At 40.8% G+C, this 19,291-nt stretch overlaps 1 protein-coding gene across 1 annotated transcript in view; it reads left to right on the top strand.

Moving 5' to 3' along the window:
- The window catches only part of LOC122809621 (cytochrome P450 2J6-like), a 587,708-nt gene that overhangs the window by 440,940 nt on the left and 127,477 nt on the right, over positions 1-19,291 (top strand). Inside the window, exon 7 of the mRNA XM_044081253.1 lies at positions 36-223. Within this exon, the coding sequence (XP_043937188.1) occupies positions 36-223 (188 nt within the window). The remainder of the gene's footprint in view (positions 1-35; positions 224-19,291) is intronic.

The raw sequence follows: 19,291 nt of genomic DNA on the forward strand, positions 1-19,291 counted from the left end.
ACACTCATATGTATACATTAATGTTCTTTTTGCAGAAAAATGCTACAAGGAAATTAAATCCATTGTTAATGGAAAGAAATTTGTGAGTTATGAAGACAGGCTAATGATGCCTTATACTCATGCTGCTGTTCATGAAATCCTGCGTTTTGCAAACATAACACCACTTAGTGTTCCACATGCTACAGCAAAAGAGGTATCATTTGGGGGATATACCATTCCTCAGGTAAGATAGCTTTCTTCAGATGTTAATGTATTTTAACAAAAGTACCATCACTATTGATATACTGTATGAATACCATATCATGCACAATCATTGGTTGTAAAGAAGTGAACACTTTATGGTTTGTAAAATATGAAATGAATATTATCATCATGATTATCATTTTACTGCTGTGTAGTTTGCCCAGCAAGGGCGACAAATGAGTAAAGTAGTGTTCTATTGACTTCAGAACAATTTGGAAGACTATGTGTAGAAATCCTACTACACAGAAAACATTGTTTGGTTCAGTCTTCACCCTGAACACAGAGAGCACATCTTCTCTTAGATGACCCTAATGAATTTGTATATGGGACTTCATTTAGAGACCAGAAAGTATATAGTGCTAAGAGAAAAACCATTGCACTTTAATTTTGAAGGATATTCTTAAAAAATAATTACCAGTTTCCCCTTGCAACTTGCACCATCTAACCACCAAAAAATAACTGAAAGGAATGGGTATTATAGTCCACAGAACCATTGTTCAATATATTTGGTTTGCTAAAACATTAAATGTTATTCTGTCTGAGTTTTTACTCAGACCAAACCTGACTTAAATTTATTGTTGTTTACATGCTTCATGATTTCCAAATATTTCCTGGTTACTTGAACTCTTTAATGTTTTTGCATGTGTTTTCTTCTACATTCCTTGTGATTTGGCAACACACCTTCAGTGATCACACAAGTTTACCAAGAAGATACCAAGGTGCAAGATACTGCCCAAAGCTAATTTTAAACTAACTAACAGGAATTTTGTGGCTTAAGCTGTGGCTGCTTAAGAAGCCTATCCATGGAAATAACAGGGTCTATGCTGAAAAAGTGATTCCTGCAATTGTGGTCATGACAAATATCCAACAAGTAGCCTGTATGCACCTAATTGCATGCACATGCATTACGTTGCAATTCTTTGAGAACATCTGGAAGCCACCGTGACTGGCTCTCACCAATATTTATATGTGAGTTTAGTACTTTAAATGGAGAGGAAATAGGAATATAGGACAGTAGGAAAACGGGAAGAATAAGCATAGGAGTATAAAGAACTAAATGAAGAAGGTAAGAATGGAGTTGAGAGGGAAAAGAAGTATATTTTTTGAAGGCTAGGCATATACTTTTTAAGAAGGGTAGGCAAAGAAGAATGTAAAAGAATGATGGGGGAGTAGAAAAAGTGTAGAAGTATAGAAGCAGTGGCACACAAACATAAACCCAGTGGCGTGCTGACTCAAAGGAGATGGGTTTGATAGTGGAGTTACTGGCATACAGACAGAGGGAGGACAGTCGATGATTGTGAGAACTGGACAATAAACATGGTGAGGGAAATGACACATAAGGAAGTGGAACACCAGGATGGGGGTCACAGTGGCTTTTCCTACTCCAGTTACCACTCTGCTTGGGATAGGCCCAGGAAGAGATCAGTTGCCACCATGACTCCCTTCCCACTGTGTCCTGCCTGAGGTCATAATGGTGGTAGTGCCATGCAGCAACATGACTCATGAAGCTGCATGACTATCCTCTCCATGTTGCCAGTGTGGGCATCAAGATCCCAGTCCAATAGATCCCCAACCATCTTTGGCAACTTCAACCAGTGATGAATTTTGACTCCTGCCAGTGTCAGTGGTTGGCGTGTTGGCATCCCCCTCTGATGATCAACTGTCAGAAGTAATCAGTAATGCCCCCTGTTCACCCCCTGGCACACCCAGTGAGGATGCAGACATGAGTCAGGATGGAATGCTAACAGAAAAAAGGTTGAACCAATAGTGTGGTTTGAACCTATGACATACCACTGATACAGCAGTGACAGTTGTGACAGAGGCTGCAGAAAATGGTATCATACATGGATAGAAATAAAACATTAAACATAAAATAAAAAAAGGATAATGACAAAGAGATGGAGAGAGAAAATGCCATTAGTACTATGAATATTGCAGATAAGCATTCAGACTTCTACCTGCTGTTGTACTACACAGCCCCTAGATATGCTCCTAGGTGAGATCAGATAGTTCTGCCTAAGTACAGAAACTTAATTTTCCCTATTGTAAGATGGGTGGGTGGGTGTGCCATGTCACTGCCCACATAGACAGGGCTGGAGCCAATCAGATGCAGGCTATGTTAGAAGGACACTGGACATAATGCAGTATGAGGGGTGAGTGGGGAAAGTGGCCTGTGGACGAGCCATAAGGAGCATGTCCAAAGACATGTCATGTGTACTTCTACAGTAGTAACACCCATGCAGCTCAACATCCTTACAAGGACAATGTCCTGTACCAGAGGCAGAGAAACAAACTTATACCACAGGCACAACTATCAGCAAGCACTTTATAAAGACTGTAAGGTAATTTGCTATGCAGCACAGCACTCAACATGGCTATAGTGCAAAAGATGGGGGTATGCTAGGTGAAGGTATCATCAACAGGGGCATATTGTTGAGAAATATAGAGACAATATGCTGTCAAGTTGTCACCACTGCTTTAATTGTGTGTTGTTTTATGGCATTCATGACATTCAGAAACTGTAATGGGATTACTTTCTGTATGTAAATTACAACATTTGCTTCAATGCGTTGAAGACTCTATGCAGGGTAAGGTCTAAAGTCATGTAAAGGAACATGGAGGGTATATGATGTGGCAGGGTCAGTACAACTCAGTTTTGAGGTTGTAGACTTTGGTGAATAAAGCCTTACCTTTAGGTCAAGTAATGTGTGTTCCTCCGAAAGAATATTAATATAAGTAGTTGTTCTGCTGGTTGATATTTATGCCCACAGTTGTTGCACTAATGCTGTAGTGTTTTGTGTGAGGGTTGCCTGTATCAAGAATGTAATATACTGTGGGAGTCCTATATGTACTATGTGTGTTAATGTCAAGATTATTGATGCATTTGCTATGAGTGTAAATATGGTGAGCTGTTTTTTTTTTTTTTGGAAGGAAAGCTAGAGCAGTCTAGAAGCATGCATAGAGTGAACTTGTATTCATTATTCCTCCAGGGTGGTACTGTTTTCCTGTTATGTCCATATACCCTTTACACACTTACCCATGTACAGATGTGTGGGAAGCATGTGCATGTAGTAAGCGGTTAGTGATGGAGAGCTTACAGTACCTGTAAGTTATCTCCTTTATATGCTATGGATCCAATGTGTGCTTCGATGACCACACCTAATTTGCCTCAGTTAGGAGTCAGTGCAGGGGATATGTACTCCATGGCCTGTAGAGCAGTTTGGGGGATGTGCACTCCATAGCCTGTAGAGCAGTTTGGGGGATGTGTACTCAATGGATTGTGTAGCAATTTGGGGATGTGTACTCTGTGGCTTGTGGAGCAATTTAGAAGGTGTGTACACCATTGCTTGTGGAGCAGTTTGGGGATGTGTACTACATGGCCTATGGAGCAGTTTGAGGGATGTGTACTCCATAGCCTGTACAGCAGTTTGAGGGATGTGTACTCAATGGCCTGTGGAGCAATTTGGGGGATGTGTACTCTGTGGCGTGTGGAGTAGTTTGGGGGATGTATATTCAATGGCCTGTGGAGCAATTTGGCGGACATGTACTCTGTGGCTTGTGGAGCACTTTGAGGGATGTGTACTCCATGGCCTGTATAGCAGTTTGTGGGATGTGTACTCAATGACCTGTAAAGCAGTTTGGGGGATGTGTATTCAATGGCCTGTAGAGCAGTTTGGGGGATGTATACTCAATAGCTTGTGGAACAGTTTGGGGTTTTGTACTCCATGGCTTGTATACCAATTTGGAGGATGTATACTCAATGATCTGTAAAGCAGTTTGGGAGATGTGTATTCCATGGCCTGCAGAGGTTTGGGAGATGTGTACTCAATGACCTGTGGAGCAGTTTGGGGGTGTGTACTCCATGGCCTGTAGAGCAGTTTGAGGGATGTGTACTACATGGCCTGTAGAGCAATTTGAGGGATGTTTACTCAATGGACTGCGGAGCGATGTGGGGGATGTGTACTCTGTGGCTTGTGGAGTAGTTTGGGGGATGTGTACTCCATGGTCTGTATAGCAGTTTGGGGAATGCATACTCAATGGCCAGTGGAGCAGTTTGGGTGATGTGTACTCCATTGCCTGTATAGCAGTTTGGGGATGTGTACTCCATGGCCTGTGGAGCAACTTTGGAGATGTGTACTCTGTGGCTTGTGGAACAGTTTGGGGGATGTGTACTTAATGGCCTGTGGAGCAGTTTCGGGGTTGTGTACTCAATGGCCTGTAGAGAAGTTTGGGCGATGTGTACTCCATTGCCTGTATAGCAGTTTGGGGGATGTGTACTCAATGGCCTGTGATGCAACTTTGGGGATGTGTACTCTGTGGCTTGTGGAGCAGTTTGGGGATGTGTACTCCATGGCCTGTAGAGCAGTTTAGGGGATGTGTACTCAATAATCTGTGGAGCAATTTGGGGGATTTGTACTCCAAGCCTGTAGAGCAGTTTGGGGGATGTGCACTCAATGGTCTGTGGAACAGTTTGGGGGATGTATACTCAATGGCCTGTAGAGCAGTTTGGGGGAATGCTACTCCATGGCTTGTGGAGCAGTTTGGGGATGTGCACTTCATAGCTTGTTGAGCAGTTTGGGGATGTGTATTCCATTGCCTGTGCAGTAGTTTGGGAGATCTGTACTTCATGAATTGCGGAGCAGTTTTGGGGATGTGTACTCAGTGGCCTGTGAAAAAGTTTAAGAGTTGTGTACTCCATGACCTGTAGAGCAGTTTGGGGATGTATAGTCAATGGCTTGTGGAGTAGTTTGGGTATGTGTACTCCATTTCCTGTAGAGGAGTCAGTGCAGGGCATGTGTGCTCAATGACCTATGAAGCAGCTGGTAGATGTATACATCATGGCTTGTGGAGCAGTTTGGGGGATGTGTACTCCATGGTCTGTGGAGCAGTTTGAGGGATGTGTACTCCATGGTCTGTAGAGCAGTTTGGGTATTCACCTTTCTACAGCTGTACCAGGGCATTCTAGGTCTGACCTGTGCTACTTCCTTTGTGGTGTGATAGAGGCCTACACCAGTACCCATGTAGGGGGAAGTCTGTGTATGAACTGAGGTGATTGCATTCACATTTTATATCTTCCTGTGAGATGCACACACATACTCTCCCATGTCCTATAAGTGCTGATTGTGCTGTGGGTCTGGATACACTAAACCTCATGGGAGGAGTGTATGTCACCAGAACAGATTTAACTAAATTTTAACTAAACACTGTCAATCATATCCTTTGCTGGACTTGCATCACCTTCACACTCAGGATGTGTGTCAAGATGCAAGTGAAAAATAGAGTAATCCAAAATGTACATGCATCCATTATGTCTGTCTGACCCACGCAGATGAAGATGGCATAAGCTGTCCCATATGCGGTTATATGAGCTTCCTCCTCAAGGTACTTTGACATGTGACACCCCTGGCAGATGTTGGAGAGGAAACACATATTGTACACAACATTTGTTTACCGGAAAAGTCTGACTTGGAACAGAGCCAGTTCTCAACAGAGGCCCAGGAATAAATGCTCCAGATGCATGTCTTTTAAATGTGAGAGGAAACCAGAGCACCCTGAGGAAACCCACATGAATGCAGGGAGGACATGCAGACTCCAAACAGAAGACAATCCAGCCAAGAATTGAATCGGAGAACCTCTTGCTGTGAGGTGACAATACTACCACTGCACCACTACACCATCCTTATAAGCTTTTCACAGAGATTCCAGATGTACTTGTAGGAAGAACCCATATCTTTTGAAAAAGAACATGGTTCCTGACAGCTCTAATCTGTTGGATGTGTAGTTGGTCAAGGGTATTTTGTTTATAACCTTCCAAAATTGGTAACCATTTGAAATGTTGGGACCCACTAAAGCATGTCCCAAACACAGAGACTGAATGGCTGAAAAACAGGCATACATATACCAAGTCCAAAATGGCCATTTCTCAGAATATTCCCTTTTCTTTGAGGTATGGTGATCTCGGAGTTAGTATATATGAGTTTGGGGGTGTGGGGGTGCAGGGATGCTTGCCCCCCCTGTAAATATAAATTTAAAGGAGAAGAGCAATCTTTGAGAGTCACTTCTAATTTTTTAGTCTTTTTTTTTAGCTTCTCAGTAGTTGGCATTTCAAGTGCTGAGATTTCAATAGTGAGCCTTCACATGTATATTTCTTTTTGATTGCAGGTTATCATACCCGAAGAAGGAAAACATTGTAAATGTGAATTCTTCCATGCAGACAATTACCTTCTGCTGCAGGCCTTCTATGATTATGGTTGTCAGATGCTCTGTCATGTGAATCCTTATCAGGCTTTCCATTTGTGTCTGGTGGGACATTATAGATTGGCATCAGTGTTATCAATTGGCAAAACTAGAATAACAGTGAAGTATGAAGAAGGGCCACCAATATGATCATTGCAGCGTGCACTAAGGCATCCAAACTGGCAAGTGATAGCGGCAGTGAGAGATAGGAGGGGTGTCTGCAGAGGGTCCATCTATGACAGACATAGAAGAAAACCTAGCATCTCTGCATGGGGGTTCAGGCAATTCTGGTATCCATGGTGGAGTGGTAAGCATCGATGCTGATTTGCACATTACACCATACATATCCATTGATGATGCCTCAGGTGGGTATATCAGAGTTACTATCTGCAGTTATTTATTTATTTACGCATTTATACATTTTATGACCAGGGTAGGCATTAACTATGCAATACAAGGCAATAGAAAGTGCAAGCATGACTTCTTTGTTTTGCAGGAATGGCTCATCCCACCTGTGCATATGATGTCAGCTGTAGCCTGCCATTGGTACTCTGTTACCCGGGCAACCTGTGTCTGATACACAGAGTGGCCTGTCTCTGCATGATGTAGGTCAGCCTGGATGTAGGTGAGTGTATATGATTATTATAGCTAGTGGTTATTGTGGCCCCTACCATGAATTTCAACTGTCTTGAATTTCAAAAAATGTTCAGATTTCTGCCTCATATTATTGGTCTGTCCCTTATAAAATTTATGGTCTTCTAGCAAATCACTAAAGATTGAAATAAGTAAATAATGGCAGACATTTGAGATTTAGATTTCATATCCTTCACAAAATACATTTTAATGCAAAATATTTTATTATAACAAATCTCTAAGTGGATAAGAACAATATTTAAAATGTGTCCACAATATTGGGCCTTTGTCCTCTCCATTATTTTTAGTTTTGTCCCTGGGTCTAACATTGAGAGTTTAAGAGATATGTTTCACAGTTATGAATAAGATGCTGCTTCTTAGCCAGTAGTGTGGTGTACTGAGCCCACTTCTATATGGCATTCTCATCCATTGCAGCCAGCTCCTACACAGGCTCTTCCACCCTTATAGTATCCTCCCTTATAGCTGGCTCCTTCACAGGCCTCTCCTCCTTCACAGACTGTCCACCTACAACTGGCTCCTCCAGAAGCTCCTTATCAGTCTCCTCTTCCTTCACAGATTCCTTCACTGCAGCTGACTCCTCCATGAGATCCTCATCAAGTTCTTCTCCTTCTCAGGCTCCTCCCTTGCAGCTGATTCATCATGCTCCACCCACTTCACAGACTCCTCCCATACAGCTGGCTCCTTTATAAGGTCCTCATTAGGCTCCTCTTCCTCCTTCACAGCCTTCTCTCCTGAAACTAGCTCCCTCATAGGATCCTTATGAGGCACCTCCTCTGCTGCTGACTCTGGGACTTCCTCCTCTTCAACATCTACACCCTACTGTAATTCCTTGCCTATCAACATGTTATGTGATGCACATTGGAAACATATTACTGCATGTTCCATTGCTTGGTTGGACTTCTGACACATTGTATATTATACCATTTCCATTACACTCCACCTGGCAGATTACAGAGGGAAACAGCTTATTGTTATATTGTTATCTCTACTCCCTAGATGAGGTCTTTATTGTAATAATGGTGCAGTCTATGGCTGCCAGTACCTCAGGAAAATGATCTGTGTCATAAAATGTCTATATAGTGTTGGCTGTATCCTCTGCGGTACAGGGAAACCAGATATGCACTCCCACATTGTATAGCATGACATCAAAGAACTGGTGGAATATCCTTGAGACAGGTGCTGACGATACACTCACTGTATCATCTGTTGTCATTGAAAGGTCCTTGTAGCTAATATTCTCAAAGCCACACATAATTTGGTGTTCAGAAGGATTGATACTCCATGCATGCCATTGTCTAGCATATGAGGCTGATCTGTCTCAACTAGCTAATAAAAAAATAATCAAACTCTGGATAAAGTCAACATGTAGCAAATAATCTCAATCCAACTTAATAAAATATCCCAGATACCACATTATTTTTTTTTTATTTAAATTGCAAGCAACCAACTACAAACAATCACCTTCACACACCTGAGGATTTTAATATTGTTGCTCATTTCCCTGTCATTATACTGTAATTGGCATATTATGAAAGTCATGAGATTTCTTAGGTTTCCACAATCGTTGTCTCTCTGTCCCTGAATCACTCCCACCTGGCACATACACATTCATCATAGAAAATAAGCTACTGTAATGTGAAAATTGTTTTTGAATCCCAGCTTTTACTGAAAAAGAGCAAGGTATTGTTTCAAAGTTCTATGGCCAAACAGATAGAATCTGACATTACTGGAGCTATTTTCTGAGATATACTGTCGATTTTAATTAGAAAAGGCGTTGAAATAAAATTGAATACTCACACAAGGAAAGATGAAAAAAGGTGGCTAAGCATCTCTCAGCTTTTTCAAACTCCCTCTTGTAAGGATTCCCTTGGCTCTGTGACATCACACTGGAATCACCAAAATCCACGGCCACAGTACCCAAATCTCCAAAAAATGTGGTTAGAAGCAGTAGGTTAAGAACAGCACATTTATTGGTACGTAATCTTAATCACACCAAACAGCAGCAAACAATAAACCAAGCGCTTTTGCTCGGTTATTACCGAGCTTCTTCAAGGTTAAAAAATCTGTTGTGTAGTCAGCCATGTTAAATACTAAATGCAACATCACGACATACCACCTCCATGTGAATCATCCCTAATCAGTTTCTAAAAAATACAGTGTGTGTAAACTTTCCTTAAATATTAAATATATGTTCCAATCCAAAAATCAAACTCAACTTTAAATCCAGTAATGCCAAAAATGAAAATATATAATATATTACAACACATGTAAAAACACACAAAAAAATAATAAAATAAATGGTAATGAAATTAATAAACATGACAATAATAAATGTTAAACTAAACCATGAAAGTAAATAAATGTAACATCTTCATTACCAGTACAGCACATGGTAACCAAACTAAGGCATTAGGCTGAACTGCAAGTACATCCAGTACCAGTATGTTTAATGGGGAAATTTAAGCAGTCTACAAGAACCCCTATTATAATCGTGCCCTTCTTAATTTGAGCACACTGTTTATATTCAAGGCGTCATTGAAAGCGCTTGGTTTATTGTTTACTGCTGTTTGATGTGATTCAGATTACGTACCAATAAATGTGCTGTTCTTAACCTACTGCTTCTAACCACATTTTTTGGAGATTTGGGTACTGTGGTCATGGATTTTGGTGATTCTTGGTCTTGTGTTCACATTTTTTGACATTCAGAGTTTATTTTTTCCATGGCTGAAGGAACCAATTCTACCAACTTTATGGAGACCCCAGCGATACTGAGAGAAGATACTGACAACACTCCGGTGACCCACACTGAATTTACACAAGTTTTGAACCTGTTAACTGAACTTACTAAACAACTGAAAGAAAAAAATGCTGAACAGAGTTTTGGGTTGCCTGGCAACCAGTTGCAGTTTTCTGATAAGCGCAATAGGGTCACTTCCTCTTCACCAACTGCTATGAATGGCAGGGCGGATGACGTCAGTTCCGGTAACCATTTGCGAGACAATTCACAACATGGTACGTCTTCCACTAAAAATGTTGCTAGTGGTAAACCGAGAAGAGACGACAATACAAGGGACACAAACAAGGATTTTAACTTTGGAGCATGGACTGAAAAGCAGTTCCATTTTCAGCAAGGTACTGTAGACTCCAATTTTAACAGAAACATTGAGAATAACTTTAACTCGTTTAGAGACAAGTTATATGCGCTTAAAAACAACCAGTTGGAGATAGACTACTTAAATGAATGCATACAGGTTAACAGGGTTCCCAAAGGTCTATTTAAATTTCTAACTGTGTGCACCAGGGACTGAATTGTATGACAAGTTATGTGACATTTTTATAGAAATGTTGAAACTAATGATTGTGGAGTACCAATCCAAGGCTGAACTCTTATTGAAGGAGCTGACTTAACCAAAATGTTACTAATGATGTGAATTTTGGAAGTGTTAAAAGAAGCTATGACAATGTTTTATGAGGTTGACCAACACTGTTTAAAAGTTTTAAATAGGAAAATTAAGAAACTTGACAGGGATATGCACGAATACCAGGAAGGCTTAGCCTACCCTATTTACAGAAATGGTGGTTGGAGAAACAAATATGACACTGTGTTTGTGGAAGGGGATAACATGGTGGAATGTAACAATAAGGGTGTTAGGGTTGACAATGAACCACCCAGGAGGAGTGAAAGAATTGCTGAGAGGGGCAAGAAACAGTCCTACCAGGATTTTCAGCACCCTCCCAACAGGGGAGTGAGGGGAATGGGACATCAGAAACAAGGGTGGAATCGTATACAGAAATAGAACCACTTGTTAATGTTTTATCATTAACAATGGATGAGGCCCCTACCAAGAAAATTATTTTCAGAAAAGATAATTTTACAATTTACAACTTCACTGATTGCTTGCTCACAGATGAGCATTTTACTTTATTTTCAAAAGGTTTTACCTTTGTCCCATCTAGTCCCTTTGACACCACTAACACATTGATAGATTTTAAATTGTTCATTAGGCAGCTAAACCTTTCAATATTTTTAAGGGTCAACCCAATACCCATTCAGATCTCACCAGAACTAGCACCTTTAACCCCCCCACACACCCATCTCTTAATATATTTGAGGAAATGGTAGAGAGAGAAATTAGAACAACTGGTAAAAACAAGAGAAACAAGTGCCCATTGAACTTCAGTAATGAAGAATTCCAGTTGATTGAGAATTTAAAGCAGGAAAAATGCCGGGTTATGAAACCTGACAAAGGAGGGTGTGGTGCTAATGTACCAGTTAGATTACTTTTTCTTCCTACAGGGAATGTTGCAGATTTTGAACAATATGAACTGGTGTCCCTTAATGAAATTAATTTAGCTTATGCCAAAATTAGTTATTATTTATACGACCACCTCTTGCAAGGCACTATTAATGAGCAGCTATACAACTATTTTCATGTTATGAAGCCAAGGGTACCAATAATATTTGGTATTCAAAACACATAAAGGCCTAGCCCTCTAAGATTTAGGCCCATTGTTTCTGGGGCACCCTTAGCAAAATTTATAGATCACATAGCCAAAAGAGTCTTAACACCAATTACACATATTTGCAAAGACTCCTGGCATTTCTTAAAAGTTATTAACCGACAGATGTTTAGTCCAGAGCTATACATTGTAACCATTGCTATTAGAGTCCTATTTCCAAGTCTCCCTCACATAGTAGGACTTGAATGGTTTAGGCAAACCAACTACATCAATTTAGTGGTGGACTTAATGGACACAGTTTTGACAAACAATTTTATTTACTTTAATGGAGAGTTTTATATGCCAATTGTGTACTCTAGCATTGGGAGCAGGAATTTGTGTTCAATCCACCATGGAAAAAGTTCATTACACATTATACCAGATATTTAGACGATATTTGCCTACTATGGAATGGTTCTATTAATGACCTGAATGGGTTTTTGGAACACATCAATGGATGTACTGATTTTCTTAGATTCACTCACAACATTGACCAAGATGTTTTACATTATTTGGATGTAACATTAATTAAGGACTACGCAAACAGCTGTATTCATTCCAAACTTTTAGGAAGACTACCTTTTCTAATGCATACCTTCATTTACCAGAAAAACAAATGATTAGTGCCTCGAGAATGTGTAGCACTTTTGAATATTTTTGAGGAAGCCAACACTTATTTATAGAAAAAGGATACCCAGTCAACTTGATTGATGGATTGGCCCAGGAAGTTACTGATAACAGGGAATCTAGGTATTACAGTTGGTGATAGACAAAAACACCTCCAAATTTAAGAATAGTTTTGCATATACATATTCTTCAGACTCTCAGGTAATAGAACAGGTCATCTTAAAGTATTGGCCCATTATTTCAGTGAATGAAGATATAAAATATCTCATCCCTTCAGTGCCAGGCTTCGTTAGAAAAAGAGGAACGAATCTGAAAGAATTTTTTGAGAAAAATAAGGCTGTTAAGAATGAGTCCACTAGAATGAAGAAGGGTACCCATAGATGTGGTTCATGTAACCAATGTGCCTTCATGTTGAATAAAGATGTTATTTCTATCCCTTCCAGAAATTTTAGATATAAGTTTAAACAATACTTTAATTGTGCCACCAAAGGAGTGGTATACTTGGGAATCTGCCTACATTGTCACAGTTTTTATGTAGGCAAGACAGAAAGAGTCTATGAACATCAATATGATATTAGTAAGGGTAAAGTGACCAATGCCTTTTTTAAGCATTCACAATTATGTGAAAATATGCAAATGAAGTTTTCAATTCTAGAACAAGTGACACAACTGTTTTGGCAGCTTAGACTGGATGCAATTAGACCACCGGGCATGAATGTTGAATATAAACAGTGTGCTCAAATTAAGAATTATAATAGGGGTTCTTGTAGACTGCTTAAATTTCCCCATTAAACATACTGGTACTGGATGTACTTGCAGTTCAGCCTAATGCCTTAGTTTGGTTACCATGTGCTGTATTGGTAATGAAGATGTTACATTTATTTACTTTCATGGTTTAGTTTAACATTTATTATTGTCATGTTTATTAATTTCATTACCATTTATTTTATTATTTTTATGTGTTTTTACATATGTTGTAATATATTATATATTTTCATTTTTGGCATTACTGGATTTAAAGTTGAGTTTGATTTTTGGATTGTAACATATATTTAATATTTAAGGAAAGTTTACACACACTGTATTTTTAAGAAACTGATTAGGGATGATTCACATGGGGGTATGTCATGTGATGTTGCATTTAGTATTTAACATGGCTTACTACACAACAGATTTTTTAACCTTGAAGAAGCTCAGTAATAACGTTTATTGTTTGCTGCTGTTTGGTGTGATTCAGATTACGTACCAATAAATGTGCTGTTCTTAACCTACTGCTTCTAACCACATTTTTTGGAGATTTGGGTACTGTGGCCATGGATTTTGGTGATTCTTGGTCTTGTGTTCACATTTTTTGACATCACACTGGAAGTCTATCATCTGCTTTGGATATGGTGACATTTTCCGATACTTTGCCGTTAACTGGATAATGTCCTTTACACTGGCATCATGGAAAGTATAAAGTTATTTGAGCCTTTACTGTAGATTTTCTGAAGTAGGAACTGTTCTGTTTTGTAAAATACACATAGTCTGTCTGCTGACAGATTTGCAAAGTTGCTATGGGGTTTTCAAACTTTCGTTTAAATGCAAATAATGTCCCTACCATCAATGGTGGCTTACCATTGTAAGAACTGAAAGGACTGCAGAAATTAAATAATTAGAAGAACCTGAAATGAGATTGGAAAGTCTTTCCCTGGGATTCAATAAAGCTTGCATGGAGTGTAAGAACAGTGCAGCCGCTCCTGCATGGAATATGGCCACAGAGCAAGCCAGTAAACAAGCCTGGGGACGTGCACAAGCTTGGCAGCACTATTCTTGCACGGACACCATTGAATAATGCTAATTACCATATTTGCTGGTGAAAACCATGCAAATGAGGGGGAATTAGTGATTCAATAAGCAGGCAGGCATCTGTGCAGGAATAGTGTTACCTGCAGAAATGCATTCGGCTACTAGCCAAATATATTACTGCAAAAATCAAAACAGAGGCATGACAGCTCAAATAAAATCATGTATTATAATCTTTAAGCATGCCAATGGCCAAATGTATGGCCATTGGTATGGAAAAGTGTTTCAATTTTACAAAAATAAAAGTTTTTTTTTTGGTCAATCTCGGCCGTTTAAGCATAGGGCAATGGCACACAAATGGGATTGTGCTGAAAATATAAAAAAAAAGTTGAAAAGGCATTTTAAGTGAAATCTGCATTTTGCCATTATAGTCTATGGCATGCAGAATCAAAACAATACCAGGAAACAGTGGTTGCTAAGGGGAAAGGCTCTGGTGTAGTGCAGTAACTAGGGATTAAGGCAGTGGGGTATGCAAATGAGGGGAAATTTACTGAATCACAAAAATCTTCTAAGTGCCAAACTGCACGTAACTGTGTAGGTCCTATAAGGCAGTGGTGTAAGCAGGAGGAGCAGCAGACATGAAAAGGGTGTGTGTCATGCTTGGTGTAAGCACATTGGAGCTCTATGGCTCACATTTCAGCTTAGCTAAGCACAGCTAAGCAAGAGGGTGTATCTGAGGCTGTATTGACTTATTCCATGAAATGAAGAATGTGTTCACATCCAGAGAGGGACATTTCTCAGTGTTTACATTAGCTAAATGGGTTTTCATTGCATGCACTGGCTCTAAAACAAAAACAAAGCAAAAAAAAAAATGGAAATAGCAGGACTGTTTACATTTGGGCACTGGGTTTGCATGGCACACCCCAGGGCTTAAAAGGGGAGGAAACTGGAAGGGAAAAAAGGCAAAAAAAGGGAAATAGCAAAATAAAAGCAATCAAGTAGAAATTACATAGCTAACAGGTGGAATGCATCATAGTCAACCAATCATACAGGCAGCTTCTGCAGCACAGCAGTGTAAACTATGAAAATACCTTACAGTATGTTTTTTCCAACAGACTCTGTACCATTGTTGTACACATGTGGGGAATTTTAACTGTAAAAATGTTAGGGGCTGCTATTGCTTTGATCCATCAGTATGTGTTAAGAGGCTGAGGGTGGTGAGGAGGATAATGCTGACAACCACCACAGACCGAGGAGGAGGAGAAGAGTGCTCAAACCCAGGGTAACTTACCAGGGTCTGTATGATCTGGAGATAGTAGAGCGCTACAGGGTGGACAGAGGCATACTGCAGCAAATCATTGAGCTGTGCTGGCCTAAACTCAGACCCAGAGCCAACAGAGGGGAACCCATCAAAGTGTATACCAAGGTATGTGTAGCCTTAAGAATACTAGCTACAGGTACTTTCCAAAGACCCACTGGGGACATCATGGGGGTCTCACAGGCATCCACATCCAAGGTAATCCACCAGTTCCTGGATGCCATCCTACCACATGTTGGTGAGCACATTTACTTCCCTAACACCCGTGAGGAGAGGACCAGCAATATGTGTCTCTTCCACCATGTAGCAGAATACCCAGAGTTACTGGGTGCCATAGACTGCAGGCACATCCATATCAAAGCACTACCTGGTGAACAGGGTAGGGGCTACATAAACCACAAGGGCTTCCCCTCCATCAACTGCCAGGTCATGTATCATGGATGTGTGTGATGGGAGCCCTGTAAGCTATCACGACTCCCACATCTGGCATTCATCAGAGCTGTACCAGGCATTTGCCAATGGGGACATCCCGTATGGCCATCTGGTGAGGGATGCTGGCTATGCACTGGAGCCATGGATGGTGACACCCATCAGAAATGCACACACACCCACTCAAGAACACCATAATGAGGCACATGCACAAATCAGGATCATTATAGAGGGTGTGTTTGGGATGTTCAAGTCATGGTTCCGCTGCCTTGACATATCTGGTGGATCCTTGCAGTAGTCTCCAGTCACATGTGCACACATGTTCATAGTATGTGCCATGCTACAGAATATGATCCTATGGAAGCAGCTGCAGCAGGAACAACATGGGGAAGGGCCACACAGCCCCCCACCATTGCCAAGGCCCCTGCAGGTACAGAAGTACTCAGAGGAGGAGGCCCCTGAGCCTTCTCCCATAGGCAGGCAGAGATATGCCCAGTATGCCCAGGCCTTGACAAAGAGGCAGTGCATAGCACACACACTGACACTGTAAGGACCCAGGGACTGACACGTCTCTCTGACTCACACACACAGTAAATTGGATGACAAACTCATCACATTACCTGTAACTTACCATGTATAGGCAGTGTACTGTATGCATCTAACATAGGCGGCCCTCAAGCACCTTCCTCACAACTGCCACAGGCACAAGGTAATTAAGTCTTCTTAACAATAATTGAATGGATTAGTATGTTTTGATAGCAAATCTATGGTAATACTGCATGCATGCAAGGGAATGGGGTGGCCTAATGGGATATCAGCAGACAACTGACAGCTATGTGGGACACCAGGAAATGTCTACACAATACTGGCTTCCCCACACTATGCAGTATAATTTAAGATGGCAAATCCCACTGCAGTATATGTGGGGGGCCAACTAAGGTGGGGGGTCATAAGTCACAAGCATGGATGTCACTGGTGGGATGCCATACTCAGTCCCAGACTGTTGTGTCCTACTGGCCTAGGCACACTACTGTGGTAGACAGGGCCATGTTCCATGAAATGCAGTGCCAACTATTTTGCATGTCAGCTACACCTACGGTGGGAGTTGTACACACTGTCCAGATTGTCAATATGCTTTACTGCCAGAAAGCTGGACAGGTCATGTACAGGGGGACAAATATATGAACAGTGCACAGGTTAGAGTAACCTACATAGTGGCTACCATACCTTACAAACAACTGTACAGACCTTTTGCAGAATGTACACAGGTTTGCATCATATCTGTGGTGTCTTTATTCTGAAATAGTGGTTGTCTGGCAAATCATTAGCAAACCACGAAAGTCTAAATTCAGAAAATATTGATGTATTGTATTGTCTCAGACCTCATACCCCATAGAAAAATGCATGCTAATGCAAAATCTGTTATTGTATCACCCTTCTAGGTTTGTAAGGCCAGTAGTTACAGTGGTCTGTAAATTTAGGCCTTTATCACCCAGTGACTCATGGCTTTGTCCAGATGTGTTTGTTTGTAAGAATAAGGATTTAATCCAGTCCCACCCAGTACACCTCACATTGCCCTACTTCACAAGATCTGCTGATGTTATTCACTGTAGAAGTACTGCTGGACTGGCCTCTACCCTATAAGCACTGTGGTGTGTGTGTTAACTGTATAACACTATAGTACAAATAGCTATTTAGGTAGGTGTTCTAATCTCATTCCTGGCAAATATAAAAATTGTGTGTTTGTAGGTTAAAGATTTTGAGCCTGTTCGCACCCAGTACACTTCCCATTGCCCTACTTTAGAAGTCCTGCTGATGACAGTCACCTTAGAAGTACCTTTGGGCAGCTCTCAGCCCTATAAGCTCTGTGGCATGTGCGATAATTGCATAACACTATAGTACAAATAACTAGTTAAGTATGGGTTACAAGATCTGCTGATGTCATTCACTGTAGAAGTACTGTTGGACTGGCCTTTGCCGTATAAGCTCTGTGGTGTGTGTGATAACTGTTTAACACTATAGTAGGAATAGCTATTTAGGTAGTGGTTCTAATCTCAGTCCTGGCAAATGTAAAAGTTGTGTGTTTTTGTAGGTTAAAGATTCTGAGCCTGTTCACATCCAGTGCACTTCCCATTGCAGTCAACTTAGAATTACCTTTGGGCAGCCCTCAACCCTATCAACTCTGTGGTGCATGCGATAATTGTGTAACACTATAGTACACATAACTAATTAGGTAGGGGGTTATAATCTCAGTCCTGGCAAATGTAAAGGTGTGTGTTTTTGTAGGCTAAAGATTTTGAGACTCTTCACACCAGTACACTTCCCATTCCCCTACTTTAGCAGTCCTGCTGATGCCAGTCACCTTAGAAGTACCTTTGAGCAGCTCTCAGCCCTATAAGCTCTGTAGCATGTGTGATAATTTCATAACACTATAGTATAAATAACTAGTTAGGTACGGGTTACAAGATCTGCTGATGTCATTCACTGTAGAAGTACTGTTGGACTGGCCTCTGCCGTATAAGCTCTGTGGTGTGTGTGATAACTGCATAACACTATAGTAGGAATAACTATTTAGGTAGAGGTTCTAATCTCAGTCCTGGCAAATGTAAAAGTTGTGTGTTTTTGTAGGTTAAAGATTCTGAGCCTGTTCACATCCACTGTACTTCCCATTGCAGTCACCTTAGAAGCATCTTTGGGCAGCCCTCAACCCTATCAACTCTGTGGTGCATGCAATGATTGTGTAAAACTGTAGTACAAATAACTAATTTGGTAGGGGGTTATAATCTCAGTCCTAGCAAATGTAAAGGTGTGTGTTTTTGTAGGTTAAGATTTTGAGCATCTTCATACCAGTACACTTCCCAATGCCCTACTTTAGCAGTCCTGCTATCAGTCACCTCAGAAGTACCTTTGGGCAACACTCAGCCTTGTAAGCTCTGTGGCACATGCAATAATTGTGTAACACTATAGTACAAATAACTAGTTAGGTAGGTAGGTGTTCTAATCTTAGGCCATCAAATGTAAAGGTGTGTGTGTGGTTAAAGATTTTGAGCCTGTTCACAACCATTACACTTTCCATTGCCCTACTTTAGTAGTCCTGCTAATATCAGTCACCTTAGAAGTACCTTTGAGCAGCCCTCAGCTGTATAAGTTCTGTGGCACATGTGATAATTGCGTAAAACTACAGTGCAAATAACTAGTTAGGTAGGGGTTCAAATTTCAATGCTGCCAAATGTAGAGGTGTGTGTGTGTGTGTGTGTGTGTGTGTGTGTGTGTGTGTGTGTGTGTGTGTGTGTGTGTGTGTGTGTGTGTGTGTGTAGGTTAAAGATTTTGAGCCTGTTCACACCCTGTACACTTCCCATTGCCCTACTTTAACAGTCCTGCTGATGTCAGTCACCAGTCCATCCCAACATGAAGGGACTCTGGCTGACAATGTTCGCAGTCAACTGCAAGGTGGGTGCAATTACTACCTCCCTAGATGATGCTGACATCCTGCACAAA

This window comes from Protopterus annectens, chromosome 8.part0 (genome assembly GCF_019279795.1).
Source record: "Protopterus annectens isolate FY-2018-M chromosome 8.part0, PAN1.0, whole genome shotgun sequence".
Lineage (NCBI taxonomy): Eukaryota > Metazoa > Chordata > Ceratodontiformes > Protopteridae > Protopterus > Protopterus annectens.